Raw genomic sequence first — 18,718 nt, 5'->3', positions numbered from 1 at the left:
GCCATACATCAGAATAATGTAAAGTCAAGAATACAAGAAAGCAAACATGATGTTTTTATTGAAACAGTTTACTGATAAATGACAGATGGTTGTCATGAAACTTTCATGTTTAATCTCAAAAAATCATGGGCTAAAAAGTCATACATGGTACTTAACATTGAATAGCAAGAGAATCCATGCTTCAGAGCAGACACTCAATTCACAAAGAAATCAGGCAAAATGCCCTTTTGATTTCAATAAAAAATATTAAATCTTTTTTTCCACTCTATCCATCTTTACATGGTACAGGTTTGTTCACTTTTTAATTATATAAAAACGCTTAATACTGATTGTGAAACACTGGAATTAATTTACAAAACATAATAATAATTATTATAATATTAATAACAATAACAAACAATAATAACAATAACCATTAAATTTAAAAACAAAAATAAAATGAAGGAAATCAGTCATAGCTGTTGCATCTTGGCCCACACAAACAGCAAAGTTTTGGGGGAAAAGAAAATACCAAATGGCATTTACATCTACCTGACACACAGTTACACACAAACACAGTATCAGGTCGTTGAGTATTTCTCATTGCCATTTACAGTGTTATGGGCACAAAGACAAGACACTCTCTAAAGCATTCATGTGCCTCTGCAGGATCACACTCACTAACCCAAGAAATCCTTCTCAATTCGTCAGTCAAGTTTGGTGGACCAATAATGATCCTCAAAAAGTGCCCTTCTCCTCCAGCACACAGGATAGTAAATGATAGATAAAAGTATAGAACCGTTTTACATGTCTCAGCATTTAGAAGAAGGGAAAAATCTTCCAGGCGACAGGAACTTGTATCCATTGCCAGCAGGTAGTCGGATAGAACGAGCACCAGGGCTACTGCTTGTGGAAATAGTAGGTGATGGGGCCACTTTTCTGGGGTTGGAGCAGTGGTGTCCATTGGAAGAGTTCTTGCTACCCCTATCTAGTGACTGCAGCCCCAGCTCCCGCAGCTCCAGGCTGTCTTGGGTATCGTTAGGGGAGCAGTGGCGTGGGGAGAGGTTCAGAAGGCTCAGTACATCTCTACTGGCAGACGCAAGAGGTCCAGGATTGCCATGGACAGCTTTGACGGGACCTAGATGTTGCTGCTGCTGGGCTGCCGCATTAGCCCAGAAGGTCTTCAGATTGTGGATAGCCTGGACTTTTTCATCAATGACCCCTCTTCTTAGTCGGTCCAAGTCTGGCACATCAGTCGACGTAGAGCAGGCAGAGCCTGTGGAGGAGTAGGACAGAGCAGGAGACGGAGCACTTCCAGCCGGTGACTGGTGACCAGAACTGGGGGACACATTACTCGGGGAACGAGAGATGTGGCCACTGTATGGGGAGCTTGGGTATTTTAGTTTAAACTGTGCATGGCTGTCGAGAGTAGGTGAGGGGTGGCTGCCCTCCTTTTGGGAAGACTCAGAGACTGCAGGACTATTGTAGCCTGAGCTAATCTTCTGCAGCGAAGAGGAACGTGAGGGAGGTTTCGGTCTCGGGGAAGACTGAGCTCGGCCACTAGCACTGCTGTTAGGACGGCTGAATGCACTAGTTTCAGAAGAGCGGAATGTGCTACTCCTAGCTGAGGTTGCTCCAGCTGTCCCACCCTCTGCACCGGCCCGCTGAAGACTACCCACAGCGCATAAATGGCTGTGAGTCTCCTCCAGAATCTTCTGGGCCAGCTCCTGAGGATCCAGAGAGACAGCTTTTTCTTCCTGAGACTTGACAGTACTGTCTGTCTCGGTACTGGACTGATCAGATTCTCCTGTATCTGAGCTGCTCACTTTACCCACCTTCTGGAATGGTGAGTTTGGGCTGGGCACCAGGCATGTTTTGACAGGGGACGTAGGGGTGCTGACACTGCCCCTTGATGATACTGAAACGGTGTAGCCTCTGCCTGCTCCTGCGCTGGATCCACCAACAACCCCCCTACCCCCACGGTGGTGGCGTTGGCCGTGGCCTGGTGGCAAAGGCAGAGAGTCACAGTGACTTCCCAGTGGCTCGCTGCTAATAATGGAAAAGCCCTCATATTCCTCCTCGTCCTCCCGGGATCTCGTCACTGCAGCAGCCGCCCCGTGAGGAGAGGAGCGACTACGAGGAACATGAGAGTGTTTGTGGACAGAGTAGTGTGCCGTGGCCCCAATGCGTTGCCGATGCCCAAGGAAATCACATTCTGACTTGGAAGCAAAGCTCATGGATGAGGCTACAGAGCTGAGGCTATAGACAGAGATGGCATCTGAAGCTTGATTGTCCAGGCAAGGTGGAGAGAAGGGAAGGCTCGAGTATCCCATGGGCAGGGGGTTAGACACAGACTGGGCTGAAGCTAGAGACTCGAGGGAAGATGAGCTGTCCAGGCTCAGGCGCTTGGGCAGTTCTGTGGAGTCTAAATATAAGAGAAGATGGTAAAAGGAATAATATGACACATTATCAACAGTGAAAGCCCTGGAGATATTAGGAAAAACTGAAAATAAACAACAAGCATGAGGAAATTATTATACTTACCAAATAGCGCCAGCAGAGACTGGAGAGCAAAGTGCAAGGTGCGGCGGTTGGCTAGCTTGCCTGTCTTCAGCACCACTTCTTCTTGGCCTACCTCACATAAGTCAAATCCTGCATACACACACACACAAAAGGACAAACACTGTATCTGTGAGTCTAAAGGGACACATCAATGCATGGTGGGTGGAAAGCAAGAGGGGACAGGAATCTGTTTTCTTATGTAACTATTGACTCACCAAGAGCAGCCAGAAACTCATGGCATCCTGGCAGTCTCCATAGCTGCACACTAATGGACACCTGAATTGGCAGGAGGGAGAAATCCTGTTCTTTCTCTCCTGTCTGGAGTTGGACTAGCACCTGGTGGAGCTGGAGAAGAAAATAGACAAGAATACAATAAAATGAGCACTTCTGTGTGAGATGTGATTAATGATTAAAACAAATACGTGTGATCAAACCATTTATATTCTATGAAAATCAGTGCAAAGTTACTCAGTTCCTTTCTCTTAATGATTTTGCATTCATTTATTTGACGTCTTTAACATACAACCACATCTTAAGGGAGGGAACGCTGTCAAATTCTTGCCTGTAGTTTGTATCAGTTTATTTTTCCTAACATGTTTGAGTCCTGTGCATGAGCTATCTGGCAATGAAACATCTGCAGGGAACCAGAATGGAACCAGCTTGAGCTGTGTGGGGGTTTACACGTGGCCTGGAAGCACACTTGCCTGTTTTGTTTCAGGATTACTTGGCTAGGAACAGAGACACCTTTGTAAACTTGACGTAACTGTGCAGAAGGTAGAAACGTGTCTCTTCTGACTCTACTATTGTGAGAGGGCTGTTTTCACATCATAGTTTTATCCCTGCTACCGCCCTGAAACATTCCTCGGACCGGTTATAAACAAGGGTTGTAAATCCTTAAATACTCAAAATCCCTAAGATCTGGCTGCAGGAACTCGCAATGGAAAAATTATGAACAACGCAACACGGTAAATGTCAGCTACACTGGCACACAAAAAGCATTAGAACAGCAAAACTGATGATTAAAATGTCATGCAGCTTCTACTCTAGAAGACGGCGTTTGAGAAAGTTTAGTAAGACAGAAAATGGGGAGTGGGGGAACAGGGAAGAATGGGATGGAATGCAGGTAGGTGAAAGCAAACTTACCATTGCCACCATATTTTTAACAGCCTTCAGACCACACATTAGGGGCAGAGGAGAGAAAATAAGCTGTTAATTGCATGCACACAGGCCATTCACAAAGGACACAGAGTTCAGGTCAATAGGAAGGATAACAACAACAAGTAACAGTAGTGTTTAACACATTAAAGAGTTTAATGCAGTCAGCATACGTAGATTAGGTTGAGCATGTTTCATGTTCTGTGCATTGAAGCGTATATTTGCAACGTGAGAAAACAAAAGCTGCCAATCACAAAGTTACTGATGGGCTTTCACTTTAAGCATGTGACAGCCACATGTTACACACAAACAGGGATAAACCTCTGCAGCGGAAGATTAATCCTCTGGTGTCACAAGCTCGGGTACAAGAGAACAGGACTAAGATTGTGGCTCAGACTTTGTACTTGAAGCACTACTAGTTGGGCTTCAGTGCAGCATTTCAGTGCAGATTAATCTGTAGCTTGAGTTGCCAGTGCATTAGCGTGTCTCCATTTCTGACGTAACCAAGTTATAAAATGATATATCCCTCATATTCTCTTCCAGCAGGACCCTTATGCCAGAAAAGGCTTGCAAACATTTCAGCTAATGTAAGACGGAATGCCTCAATAGTTCCCAACATTAAATAATAGCAACGGTATTTGTCGTTTAAGCCAAAGACCAATTTCTATCTGGTGCATTAGATTTAAAAATCCAGCAGCATTTGTTCAGAGCTGCAGGGGCCTACCCGGTTGATGAGCTGCTCTCCTGCCTCTGAAGCTGTGATGAGTTTGCACAAAGCCTGGAGAGCTGGTGGTGGCAGACCTAAGGGATGGGATCAAAGGAACTTCTTCATTATTCATACACAAGGCACGTTCTTTATACCCCAAGCGAAATAGCACTAAACAGGTGATATATGGAGTGATATGAAATGGCACAAACGCACAGGACAGAAGTTTTAGGCACTTTAGATGTAAAATTTCTTTGTATAAAATCAAATCAAATCCAAAATTCATCCATTAGCTTGAAACTGACCGCACACATTCAGCTAAAGTCATAGAGAACTATCTTTCGTGACCAAAAGAACAAGGAACACTATGTCCCACTGTATGGCCCCCACATTGCTTTGATCTCAACATCATGGAGTCTGTCTGGGATTACATGAAAAGACAGAAGAAAACTAAGACAGCCTGAATCATAGAAGAACTGCTCCAAACTCTCCAAGATGCCTGGAAAAAACACACCTGTCAAACACCTTGAAAAATGTAGCTACCCAAGTGCATCCGGAGACCTGGTACTGTTTTAGATGCAAAGGGGAGGGTCACTGAACTGCATTAAGCTAACAGATGAATTAAACTCACTGGCATTATATTTTAAAGCCCCTTAATTGTAATTTTAGTGCCTAAAACATTTTCTTGTAGGGAAAAATACAGGCGACACTGAACAGATTGTGAATTATTCTGATTAAAATGTGATCAGATGTGTATAGTTTATCTCAGGTGCATACCCAGTAGTGACTGTAAAGTAGTGCTGCACTGTTGGAGTCTGTCTCCTGGGTCAGCGGTGGGAAAGAAGACAGCCGCAGGGATACCGGTGCCTGCAGAGTCAAGACGGAAGCCCACAGCTGTTAGCAGGGCCTGCCAACCTGGGACACCCCCCACTTTGTTCTCCACACTCTGCTGGGATGTATACATGGAGTTGCGTTGGCCATTCTGTATCCTCTGAAGAGACTTCTCCACCTGCAAGAAGCACGGCAATGCCAAATCAGTATTTTTGTGTATCTTTGCTTGTCGCATTTTGCATAGTAAGTCCTTGCGCGTGTGTGCAGATGTCTCACCAGGTGGAGTAAAACTCTCAGAGCATCACGAGCTCGATCTGGATACTGCAGAATCTCAGCCAAAGCTTGACCGATCAGGGAAGACGGGCTGTTAAGCTTCACATCATTGCCAATCAGCATGTATCCTGGAAAGAAAAAATGCAATAAAAAGAGCTCCATTACAAGATCATCTTTTTTAATGTGCTGATGTAAAATTAACGTGTAAATGAATGGCATCTCTAACCCGCCCAGTTGGAGGGGTGTGAGTACTGCTTGCTGCTCTGGACAGTCTTCATGGCATCTGCCAGTGCTGCACTGGCCTTGGTCCCATTCAGCAGGGCAGAGTAGAAGGCATGGACGAAAACCTTGGAGGCAGCAACAGGGACGGGCCACAAGGACACGAGAACACACTGAGCCCCAGCAGCCAGGAAGGCTCTGGTCAATCCCACGACACCATCTGCTGTGACCTTGCTGCTGGACTCCTGGTACGACCTGACGCCGCAATAGCACATAAGACGCATGCACAACTGAATTTAAAAAGCTTAACAATTAAAGCGTTTTCTTTTAGTATCTCTCTATCGAATGCTATTCTGTTCTCATCAGTTAAACTACAATATTTAAGACTTACATTTGATAAAACAGCCAACTTACTGCCTCAAAACTCTGAATTACAGAATAAACTATTGGAACTAAACTCAAAACAGAGATCACGATTTGAATTTCTCCTTAGATCTAGTCCACGTACCCCAGAACCACCAGCTTGACAGGCAATCGCAGGTCCAATATATCTGCAGCTGTAAGCAGGAACTCCTGAAGTGGTGGACTGTCACAGATGCTCTCCACGTCACTGCTGTCATCCTGCATGTGAAGAGACTCTGGGATGGTGTAGCCGCTTCCAATGGAGCCCTTCCTGCCTCGGCCACTGCTGCCTCTCCTCCCGCCCGCACCTCTGCCCACTGTTCCCACTCCCACGCTGCCACTCGCCCCCCCAGGTACACCCTCTGGGTTTGGGGTGAGCACCAGAGCTGCCAATTTCCAGGAAATGTGGGTGGCAAAGTGGGCGCACTCGGCTTGCGTGAGAGCACTCATCACCCTCTCCTTGGTGGCAGAACAGCCGGCCAGCGGTTGGCAACCCAGCAGCTCAGCAACCATTAGAGCCTCCTCCTCTGCTGAAGGCATGGGCCCCCACAGCCAGCGGTCCATTACTGGAGAGGGCAGTCGAGGGTTCCCCACCACTGCTGCCATTGAGACGCCACCACACGGAGCTGGTCCAGGACGACGAGAGTGAGCCTAAAAGCAGAGCAACAAAGTTTACATTGCAGCAAGGTTCAGTAATTCATTAAAGACAAGATCTTAAAAAAGCATCTGTGACATAATCTGCGAGCATAAAATCCCTTATTAGTTTTTACAGGAGTTTCAGTTTGAAAGAATAAGAAGTTAAACCTTTATACTGGATCCAAGGCCATGGATGGAGGGCACAGCGATGAGGCTGAAGCGCTCATACAGGTATTCATTAGAAGAGCTTCCTTTGAGCAGGGCAAAGGGGATGAGGTACAGCTCTCCCTCCAGCACCATCACCAGCTGTCTGTGTCTGCCAACAGGCCCGCTGGAGTGCATCAGGCCCTGTCACACAAAAGGATTAGCATGAAAATACACAAATATAAATTAAAATTCAATATGCAGTGCTTTTCTTTTCTATTCCTCCCAAATGCATTTTGTCTTATCTTCTTCTTTCTTGCAAAGAATTACATCAATAAGCAGGCAATGGCGCACAGAGCTAGTACTCACTCCCTCCATAGGTGCGATGAGCAAATCATAAAGTGCCCGGAGTGGAGGTTTTCCAAGGTTGCTGGAGCGACGAGGCAGGGAAGAGTTACCATCTTTGGCAGGAGACATTGTGTTGCTGAAGAGGCTGGTCATACTCTGGCAACTCCTGCAAAAACACAAGTACAGCGTTTTTTTTTGTTTAAAAAAAAATAACATTTTGTACATCATACTTTAATGCAGCAGTGTTAGACAGTTTACCACATCATGCACTTACTTACAGTAAGCTCCTATATTATATGCACACAACTCTTTCTGTTTTCCTATAGTTAAAAGATGCTCTTTCAAGATTTTGTAATCGTTTCCACAGGAAATTGAGAATACTAAGCTTCTCAACAGGGATCTTATGTGTCGAATTGTGAGCTTTACAGATGTGTAGGGAGTGTGGCTTGCTACATAGTGTTGCATCAGATATGGCTGTAATGTGGCAGTACAAAGCTGCTGCAGAAGAGAGTCATCCAATATTCCTATTCATGGAGGCGCTTCTTTCTTTTTTCTGTGATGCTTGCTTTCAGATCTAAGTTAAACCAAGTTAGAGGCAGATGAAAAAAAGGCCATACTGAGAAATCCAGCACGGCCTTTCTTCATCTGCATGTGATATGTCCTAATCCCTCTGTGAACACACGTATATTCACACAGTACAATTCCACTGAGAATATTATGTTAATACTAGCTGCTCCACTAGATGGCAGTATTGCACTGCTCTCTGGAGCTTAGAGACCCACAAATGGCACCCAGGTTGGCAGAATCACCGCAGGAGAAGGAGAGCATGGACCTTACATATAATTAAATCTCTGAGCTTCCAGTTGGTGGAGGATAAGTCTGTGAATGTCTTCAATGCACTGCCAACGACTGTATAGTTTTTAGTGTGTGAAACAAACAATAATAAGGTAGGTGACAGTCCACTGTCTTTTGAGGGATGTCTGCAGTGTGATGGGAGTGACAGCTCTCTGCTCAGGCAGGAACACCCTGCATACTGACAACTGTGCTAATAGTGGCCATGGGGTTAGAAGCCCTTTTACTTGGCCCTATAGGCCCCAGCTTTATGGCCATACTTGTCACTACTCTCCATCTGTTCCACCAGTCAGAGTTTCTTCCGGACTCCAGCCAACAGACATCTATCCTGCCCCTCTGGTAGCCCCAGGCCACTGGCTCCCCTCCAGCCTCCCAACACTCTGTCTCCCTCCCAGGCCTTGGCATGAGCCTCCATGGGAAAGCAAAACAATCGTTTGTTAGCCTGACGGGAAGAATGAGTGAGGAGGCACGAGATAAGCCAAGAGAAGGTGAGTGTCAAGTGTAGGGGGGGAAACGGTGAAAAGAAAAGACCGAGTGCAGTGAGGCTGAAGGTGAATATTGCATTCAGTGGCTGCCTGTTTGGTCTACAGTTGAAAGACAAGTCCTTAAGTGTGTTCTGAGTGGTAAACAAAGGTAAACAAGTCAACCTCTGTTACACGCTCCAGGGTTTCACATTGACTGAGTTTCTGGCTATGACATAAATAACCTTTTGTTTAATGTAGTGACGACTTAACCCTTTCAAAGCAGCAGCACTGTTTTATTAGTGTTATTGCAGATCTTTACTGACACCTTCATCAAGATCGTAAAACTATCTCCTTAGATGAGCCATAAAAATGTATTCAGTTATACACTGAAGACACATGGAGAATTTCATTATCACCTTCCACAGAAATCCTTCCAAGAATCTCAGTGTTAAAACAGGGCAACTGACAGATCTTTCAACACTTAGTACATCGTACCTGTACCTATTTTATTTAAATATTATTCAATTAAGGCTTATTATATACTTTAATCTTTCCTCTTTAATGTAAGTAATTGTGGGAATACTGCAGTCTTCATACCAATTCACTCTAATGAATGCTAATACAAATACTAATAGCCTAAACCTGAACATGTAAGGAATAAATGGTAGAGGAAAGTGAAGTGAAAGAGAGCCTCTAAAAAGCCCATACATCCACCTCAAGATATATGACTTGAAACGACAATGAGGTTTTCTTCATTTTCTCTTGCTTTAGTATTGTGATAGACGACAGGCTCCTAAGCACGAGGAGCTTTATAATGCAGCAGTTTTTTTTTTTTTTTTGAGGCCCAAAAGAATGAGCGGATTATTACCGGCAGCCCATTAAAGGGGCTTAATGAGGACCGAGACTCAATTAAAGCTGGAATTACCCTCTCATCAAAGAGCAGCTCAACTGTGGACGAGGACAGGGAAATATGACCCAGACACACACACACACACACACGTATCCACGCACATGCACACACTCCATCGGCATACATTACCAATCAGCACAATGTAAATGAATACTTTGCATACTGTCAATAAATAATACTCTGAACAAGCCACTGGCAGACTCAGTGAAATCTCATAAATCTGCACAACAAACACAGACAGGGCAAACATCTTAAAACCACATTGGTCTCAGTGTCTGGCAAACAGACACACACACATACACACATATGAGCACATCCACACACACGGAGACACATACACAAGACTCCATCAGAGTAGACAGTTGATAAGGGCTTTAGCAGCTTGGCTCTACTCAGTCTATTTAATAAGGAGGATTCACATGCTGCCTCTGTGCCGGCTAAACAATGGAGAAACGAGTCCTTTCACAGATGAGCCACAATACCCACGAATCTCCTTACCCAACCAGATATTTTTAATCTTCTTCTTTTTTTTTTTTTTTTTTGTTCTGTGGAAAAGTGGGTCTAAGTAGCACTCGGTGATTAAGACCGTCTATCATCAAGAGCGCAGGAACATCCAGGTGACGCGCAACAGTGTCCTACCTGTTGAACAGATTGTTTCTGGACACCATGCGCAGGAAGCCTGTTGGATCAGTGACTGAGTTAAGCTTGTTGTTGAGCTCCTCAAATTGTTGGTCCAACAAATCTCCCGCCTCGCTCTCCGTCTCACTGCTCGAACACCCTCTGAAAGAGAGAGAAAGAGATGGAGTGAGAGACATTCACGGCTGTAGAAATGCTGGCAAGAAAAAGGCACTTGAGCGCAGTAGACAATACACAGACTTACATTGTTTCTCTGCGGATAAAGCAACTACACACACACACACACACACACACACACACGCTCTTGGCCTAATTTCCCAGACTTGAGCCAACACCCTGATGGTAAGCAGAGTTAAATCCTTTCATTATAATGCTGGTAATTCTGATCCAGTCAGGGGGGAGTCAACCACCCCCACCCCACTATCGCTACCTCGCCACCACTCTCTCCCATCTCGCCCTTCATGCCTGAACCTCTCCTCCGATGCACCCATATCACGTACAATATGTCAGCTTCTTGCTCTCACAGTAGCTGAACTCGGGACCTCTCGGGACCACCATGGGATCTCTCATCATCGCGTGCTCACACTAGCATCACCACAGTTTTTTATTTCTCAAAACTCTACAGTATGCGGCTCATTTGAGATTCGTTCTCCTGGGATGTATACGCTAAAGGACCTTGAAATGCTGGATGGAGAACACAATGTAGTTTTAAAAAAATGAAAAGACTCCATAAGTTAATACGCTGATTTCTGCTGTCACAAAAGCAGCATCCCCTGCTCTCTTTATTATCCGTCCTTTCATGCACACATGCTCTCCCCATTTTTCTCCATCCCATTCATTTTCTCTCTCCACTCATTTCAGAGTGCTGCCTCCCTTTTCTCTGCACTCTGGAGAGTGAATGGGCTGGTAAGTGGTGCCATATTGTGCCCATCCAGGTGCAGTGGCGTGTAAGCATCTTCCCATTGGAGTAGTAAATGAGGTGGTAATGGGGCAGGAGGGCCAGGCTGCTAGGGTGGCGCAGACCGGCACTGGGCGGGCCAGCTGGGCACGATGGATCAAGCAGCAACTAGAGAAACGAAGCTCACGTCGAATGCAGCGTCCAAGCGCGGATGCCAGTGGGTAGTTTTAGCATTCAATACATCTCACCACCTTCTCCATCTCTTTCTGCAGAGTCCCTCTGGCTGCATCTCCTTTTGTCTGTGAGGTCTGTATTTACCAGCCTCTGCTTCTTTTTTTGACTTTTGCCCCATTGATTTTACCACCTCATTGGAAGCCCTTTCTCTCTTCCTTTACTTGTCACAATTGCTGTTTGTTAGCTGAATTCAACATCTCCAGCTATCCAAAGAGCCATTATTCCGTCTGATTTATTTCCACTGGGCAGAGAGTGGACTCCTTTAGGCAGGTAGGAGGTCTGTCATCATGGAGAGCAATGGGGCAGAATAACACTCTTTTACGCACAGACTCATGATGAAATAGCCATTCTCCAGCTAACTCAGGAGAAACAGATTTTAATTTAATTTTCCAAATCTCTGTTTTTGGTTTGGGATCCCGTGTGTTTCTACACTTCCATATAAAGATAGGATAACGAGGGCTTTCTAAAGAACACATTAGTGGCCTGTAGTGTCTTTAATTTGAGTTTCTGTCAATTAAGTATTATGTGGGAATGTTGTTTTGTTTTTTCTTCTTTTTTCATCCCTGCTTAGTAAACAAAGACAACAGCAATGTACAGGTTGAGTACAGACCTAATGGTTAGCCACATTAGCAGAATTAGGTTTTTAGATCAGCATGTTGCAGATTACTACTGAAACATAAAAAAGCAAACTGTGCATTCAAATTAAGTTATAAATTCTCAATTATTCAATATTTCTAAAAAGCAAATGTCAAGAACAACAGCATGGAGTAACAAGAAAAGAAATGGGGCTTTGTAAGGACTGAAATAGTCACCATCACACCATGCGGCTACTTGTGTCACTGAAATACTGCTGAATTCTATCATTTATTTTACAGAAGAGGCAAAGGAGAGATTGCAAAAAAAAAATCATTACAGGTGGCATTACTGCTTCCACATCTTGAATGCTACAGCACAGTCCATTAAGGGACTTGTTTAACCGTATGAGCCCAAGGCTATTTTTTAGGGTATTTTACTACCTTTACTTTTACTTTAACTTTTATCTTAGTTATTACTGGGGCTGCCCATACATGCTTTGTCTTGGGCTATTTAGCCTATCTAGATCTTTCATCATCTGATATGTTAATACTTCCACAGTTTTTCATGTTAGTCTTTACATCAAGGAGAAAACATATTTGTATTATGACATCATTGTTTTTACATGTAACTCAGCATAAAAATACTAGCAGTAGACATATTTTCATATTTGTGCAGAGGAGAGTGTCCAGAATTTGGAGATATCAGAATCATGATACAGTGGGATACTGTTTTACTTTTATAGGTGACCTGTGCTTTGACCACAACTTTGAATCATTGCAATAAAAAGCATTTCCAATATTCAGTTTTTCTTTTTTATATGGTTAGATATAATGTCATTCCTTTCCTGGAGACAATATGGAAATAATTTAAAAACTGGATGACTGAATTAACTAATAAAATCAGAAACGGGTCAGTTCTGCTGTTTATTTTGATGTTATTTTTGCAGAAGTTCGATATGTCTTTGGATGTACTCATATGTAACAAGCATAATTGCAAACTTCTGGTTCCCCTCCTTCTTGTGATATAATATGAATGTGCATTGAGTGCATTGCATAGATATGAACATATCTAGTTAATGTTATATCTATGCAATGACCAGAACAATGTGTGTGAAGACAAGTGCTGAGCTGTGTGCAGGTTGCAGCTATGAATAAATTTTATAAAAATTCAAGATTATTTATCACTGGCACTTTGTCGCACAGACTAGCAACTAGCATTGGTGGAAAGGTCAAGTCGTGCAGTTTCACTTGATATGCAGTACACCTCGCCGCAATAAATACTTTGAGAGCAATTCAACCGAGAACAGGGGGTGTGAATTTGGACGCAAAGTGCATCGGTCGTGCTCTAAGGGTAAATAGAGAAAAGCAAGTGGTTTACTGTTAAATAAGTATGTTATGATGAAGATAATGAGCCAACGACACTTTTCGGCTGTAAACATCTCACCTGCTGTAATAAGACTCTACTCCCAGAGCCTCACGGGCGCTGGCAATGTGCTGCTCCAACGAGGAGCCACAGATCACGCCGCTGACGCCTCCCTCCTGGAAGTCGGACCCTCCTTCCGTCACACCCTCGCCCAGGTACACCTCGTGAAACTTCAGGATGCCTGCGGAGAGAGAGAACAGAGGGCAAACGTGACTGTCTGCTCTCAGGTGTTTACACAGTGAAAGTCTAATAACAAAAAAATACGTTCAACAATTTTCCGCCTTTTTTTCTAATACGTTTCTATCACTCGCTCACGGCAGGGGGGATATTGGATTATTTCGGCTGAGAGCTGTGAGTGAGGCGACATGTAGCAGTGCATCTGTGGAGCAAAATGAATAAAACAAATAATGTTCAATAAAAGATAAGAGTAGGCTGCCTGTGCCATCTGCTGCTTGCCATGAGAGCGCAGTTGAGCTTCAAGCAGGAGGGGAAGAGCTCACTGGGAGACGGAGTACAGGCTGGTGTGTGTGTGTGTGTGTGTGTGTGTGCAAATGTGTGAGTTTGTGGGTGTGTCAGCGCTGCATAAGTGCATGTCCTAGCATGCACGCTTTGCATTAATTGCATTTAAATGAACAGTATACGTGAATCAGGTGCGTATCTACAGATCGGACAAAACTGCAGACTTTACATCAATTAAGTAATTATGATTTCAGTAGCCCTTTTTATTGACGGCAGACTCTTTGAGCTGGCCGTGTTTGTGTGCCAGCTGGATGCCAGGGAATGCCAGGAAGTGACAGACAGGCGATTAGTGAGCAAGTGGCTCCCTCTTAGCCTTGGGCAATATTCAACGCTTTGAAGATCGACACCGGTCCCAGTAGTGTTCCTCCCCTCCGTATGACTAGTGCTGGGGGGTCAAGTTCATCTGGTTGCCTGGGAGCTGGATTTGATCAAATGTTCAGGCCTTGTGGCATGGGACGTGGGTCACAGCTCTCATTTCCTCTCTTTACAACAGAGAGCAGAAGAGAGCCAAAGCACGGCTAACAGCGTGGCAGCCTCGGGGGTCATGTGACATGCACCGTAAGTTCACCCCGCAGCTTTGCCTGTTCTCTTTGCGAAGCTGGAATTTTTCACGAGTCACATAAAACGTGCAGCACCTTAATCTCTGTGCCTGTGCTGGTGTTATTTGGCGTGTCAACAAAGAGACAAAAAATGGAGAAGTATTCAAAGAAGCGCCAGGAGCGAGCAATGCCAAAGGAAAATGAAAAGTAAACGCAAATAAAGACACGAAAAAACAAAGAAGTCACAAGGAAGGGAGAAACTGAAAAATTATGTTTTGACTTGATGTAAGACCAAAGCGCTTTCCTGTTGACATGTGTGAAGATGTTCCCAGTGTTGTTTGGCTGTGTCACTGTGTGTGTCACAGTCAATTAGCATGGTTCATTGGCGGATGCCTTCTGGGGTGAAAGGCGTAGCAGGGGGGCAAATCTTAGCCGTGGAGTGGCAGGTGGCACTACGGCTTGGTGTTAAAGCTGCCCTTCTTACCCCCGCAGCTGAAAACAAGCCTCTAGCTTCTAGGCCCTTTTATCTGCTTTGATTTGAGCAAGCAAGTGTGTGTTTGTGTGATGCGCTTTCACCTGTGTCGCTATTTTGCTTTAAACCATGTGTAAGAATGCTGCTTTCATACAGACAGAACACATCAGAGCTATTGATCGATTTAATATTTTGCATTCATCAAACAATTGCAGTTCATTTTGTGTTTGAAAAACTATTTTTCATCTTCGGGGTCTATGCTGTGTGCAAGGAGAAAAAAAAAATCAAATTTAGCTTGAGAATTACACGCACTTAAATGTGGTAAACAAAGGACTGTGAGAAAAATAAATAGGTTCAGGAATGACTGGCCAGTAAAAGTGCAGTGTTCAGTTATATACTGCAGAAAAGACTGTGTTAAATAGGAAAAGAGTAAGAGGAGGGCAGGAAAGGAGGATAGGAGTTCAGCACCTTAATAAAACAAAATACAGGTTGAGCAGTAAACCACACTGATAGTCAAACCTTACCTGCTCCTGGAGCCAGCAGCCAACTGTACAGGTAACCAGCAGCCATGGAGAAATAAAGCACCAAGGCCCTCTGGCTGTTGACGGTGTCCAAGATGTGCTCCACTGTTACTGGGGTGTAGGGGTCTGACTCCTGCTGGCCCGTCTGCCTCTCCACCAGCAGATCAGCAAAGGCTCGTGTACGACCTCGCTCTGCTACTGCCAGCGCCTCGTCGTGGTGACCTGGAGTGTTCAGAGGTCACACCAATTAATGGAAAAATTCTAAAAGCTAATCTTTCATGTATGTGTAGAGGCACAAACAAATTTTGATTCAACAGCATGAAGACGTAAGTGAATGTGTGCTGGCATACCTAGGCTGACAAGGACCCTTTGGAGAGCCTGGTAGCAGGAGGTTTGTAGGTCAAACAGAGAAAGTTTATAGTCGGTGCTGTGTTGAGCTTCATGGCGGATGGTTTCAAACAGTGCAGATGCCCGGTAGAGCTGTGGACAAAGGACAGCGACGACATTTAAAGATATTCTCATACAAGGCGATTATAGAGTAAATATATATTGAGACAGATATCACGATTGAGGGTCAAGGGTGGTCCGGTGTGACTTTAAAGACAGAGCGATGGTACCGGGACTGCCTCCTCTATAGGTATAATTCAAACTCAATAGATCACACAAAAAAATGTAGGCAGTCAAGACTCTATTAGAAGGATCTTATGAATAAAAATGTCTGCCAGTTGCTGTGTGTATGGTTAGGCTTTCAAAGAGGCGGAGTGATTTTGGCCACTAGATGGTAGCATCCCACCTCACAGGTCATCGCTGATCAGACTTTCCTTCACTTCTGTTTCTCTCTCAGCAGAGGAAAGTACTGTACTGTAGCTTGATGAATGACCATCAGACACAAGTAAACCTCTCTGCAGCTCTTATTCGTTAGGACACTGGAAAGGGCAGTGAGAAGCTAAACAATTACCCGGGCATCTTGGATAGACAGCATCCAAGGAAATAAATGCTTTGTGAATTCAATAGGCCTGTCTGTCTTATTGGGCCTTTCTATTCAGTGCCAGACATTGGATTGAAGGAAGGAGAGAGACAATGGAGAGGTGGGGTGGCAGGCAAGGTTGCACACCGGCCAAGCAGAGCTGGCCAGGATTGCTGATTCATGGGAGCCTTTATTGATTTCCTATTTCTGCACCTATAGCGGCCCTGTGGGATGACGGGGACTGCTATAGAGCCACTCTCCAGGCGTCCTGGGGCCAGCAGAGAGGGTAAAACACTCACACGGGTGGACCATAGTTCATGCAAGACAAAGAGCTGCAGTGGAGAAAAGGTTGTTGGTATGGATTAAATGGGTTCTATCGGCACTGTGGCTTTGATAGGACAAACAGGAGGAGAAAGAGTGTGTGCATTTTCTTGTGAGCATACATACAGTATATGCATACAGTGTAGCTCATCTGGCATATCCCAAGGTCATGCAGAAAAAGTGTGTCAGAGGAAGTGTAGGGGGAGCGTGGAGATCAGCACAGATTCTGTGTGTTCTGCTGCATTAGTGCTAGTAGACGGAGCTGCTAGTCTCAGGCTGATTTTGCTGATAGGGCTGTGGGCTGATTGCTGCAGTGCTAGTTTAATCTGTTCGGCTTGCAGACACCCCCTTTAAGAGTGAAACTAATTTCTCCCAGTGCCTTTTCTTCTGGCCTGACCCGTCCTGGCACAGATGAAAAGGAAACAATCCCAAAAGTGCTGCGTCCACAGTGACTTGCTTGGCTGCGTTACAGGTAAAAAATCTGCTACATTCTTCGGCGGCTGTGCATTCGGATCACAGGCTCTTGTTTTACTGTCACTAACATGGCTTTTATCTGACATGTTAAGTGAATGTCAATGTCATGCTGAATCGGTAACGTGAGCAGAGTTTGATACGAGCATCTCTCTAATGATTTTTAGAAAATAACCTCCCTGGGGAAACTCTCATCCTCTGTGTCAGATGATATCAGAGGTAAAGGCTTGTAATCTACAGTGTACCACTGATATTTAAGTAAGAACGAATTTATTGATTCACGTTCGCTGAGATATGAACGCGAGTGCTTCTCAGAGGAAGCGTGCGCCGCTCAGGTGGCTGATTAGAATCAGGACACGTCAGTCCGTGTGTCACGGTGAACACTGGGATCACAGCGAGGATGGTAAAATACAATTAGGTTTAAATATATAGAGAATGAGGAACATAAGGTCAAGTACTCTCAGTCTGCACCTATGGATGCTTTATAAATGTAAATACAAGCCTTTACAATTGTGGTATGAAGTGGGTCAGGGTATTTACCAAGGTCATTTGTAGCGACAGGGCAGCTCATGAATAACCATTTGATCTATACACTGAGGACAACAGTGTCCTTTCCCACCACCAATTCACCCTGGGGGCTACAAGCTGACAGGGAAAAAAATCTTCAACATAGTTGTGGTGTGAAGGACTGGATCACAGTTAGCTGCAACAGGGATAACACAATGTTAACATGGACTATTAGGGTCTTAAGGTCAAGCATTAAACTGGAAAGCAAACATGCAGTGGAAAATATGTTGCATTGGCTTGTTAGAATAATATTTTGCTTTAATTGAACACAAATTCCTCACTATGACTCATGAGCACTCAGCCTCTGCTCTAGACACCACCTTGGTTCAGTCTTTCTTTCCCAGCTCTTGTTACAGATAATTGCAAACAGACAGAAGTAACTTTTTGAAAAGTATGATGCAGGACCAAAAAACAAAGCTATCTGGGTCACATGGATGTAAGTCGTGTGCGTGTATCATAACAAAAATGTTTTGGACTAGATTTTGAAAATGAAAGCAGCTGAAAAACATCCCAACAGACACACGTGACAGCCACTGCTGTTCGCTGACTGTTCACAGACTTGTGTGTGGATACACAAGTCACGGAAAAGAAAAAATCAAATCTTGAGCTGCAGTGTGTGGACAGACTGCAAAGAGAGACGTTAAGGGGATATTCCATGCTTGCCAGGTGGGCAGTGGGCTGAAGAGGAGCGAATATGTGTGTGTGATGCACAGGCTTGGGGCTCCTGAGACCATGCACATAGATACAGAAAAATCTTCACTCATCTGTCGCCTGTCTACTGAGATGACAGCATTTACCAGCTCAACAGACTCTCCCCAGCATATTGCCAGCAGCAGTGTTCAAGCTCTATAGCCAACTCTCCTTTTTTCCCCTCCTGTTGTTCTCTCTTCTCTGAGCTCTTTCTTTCACCGTAGGGGCATTACTGAAAACTTATTTTCCACCCTCAGTGTGTTTGGACATCTCCTTCCACCTCTCATTTGTAATCTTTGCAGACCTCTAAGCTAACAGATGTGGGCTTATTGGAGGTCAGTTTTAACTACAAGAGGTGGATTTGCTGGAGGGAGTCCAGATGGAGAGGAGAGGAGAGGAGAGGA

General features: G+C 44.5%; 1 protein-coding gene across 1 annotated transcript in view; it reads right to left on the bottom strand.

Moving 5' to 3' along the window:
• Positions 1 to 31: 31 nt before the first annotated feature.
• Positions 32 to 18,718, bottom strand: part of LOC103356623 (tetratricopeptide repeat protein 28) — a 125,692-nt gene continuing 107,005 nt past the window's right edge. The window contains exons 10-23 of the mRNA XM_008280846.1: positions 15,649 to 15,778; positions 15,302 to 15,520; positions 13,269 to 13,428; positions 10,121 to 10,261; positions 7,277 to 7,421; positions 6,932 to 7,111; positions 6,234 to 6,778; positions 5,733 to 5,980; positions 5,510 to 5,634; positions 5,180 to 5,411; positions 4,421 to 4,497; positions 2,757 to 2,886; positions 2,524 to 2,631; positions 32 to 2,404 (exon numbers count right to left, since the gene is read on the bottom strand). Of these exons, the coding sequence (XP_008279068.1) occupies positions 792 to 2,404; positions 2,524 to 2,631; positions 2,757 to 2,886; positions 4,421 to 4,497; positions 5,180 to 5,411; positions 5,510 to 5,634; positions 5,733 to 5,980; positions 6,234 to 6,778; positions 6,932 to 7,111; positions 7,277 to 7,421; positions 10,121 to 10,261; positions 13,269 to 13,428; positions 15,302 to 15,520; positions 15,649 to 15,778 (4,053 nt within the window). The 3' untranslated portion in view covers positions 32 to 791. The remainder of the gene's footprint in view (positions 2,405 to 2,523; positions 2,632 to 2,756; positions 2,887 to 4,420; positions 4,498 to 5,179; positions 5,412 to 5,509; positions 5,635 to 5,732; positions 5,981 to 6,233; positions 6,779 to 6,931; positions 7,112 to 7,276; positions 7,422 to 10,120; positions 10,262 to 13,268; positions 13,429 to 15,301; positions 15,521 to 15,648; positions 15,779 to 18,718) is intronic.

Source organism: Stegastes partitus, unplaced genomic scaffold, assembly GCF_000690725.1.
Source record: "Stegastes partitus isolate 25-593 unplaced genomic scaffold, Stegastes_partitus-1.0.2 Scaffold211, whole genome shotgun sequence".
In the NCBI taxonomy this organism is placed as follows: Eukaryota; Metazoa; Chordata; class Actinopteri; family Pomacentridae; genus Stegastes; species Stegastes partitus.
This window is presented reverse-complemented; position numbering and strand designations above follow the sequence as displayed.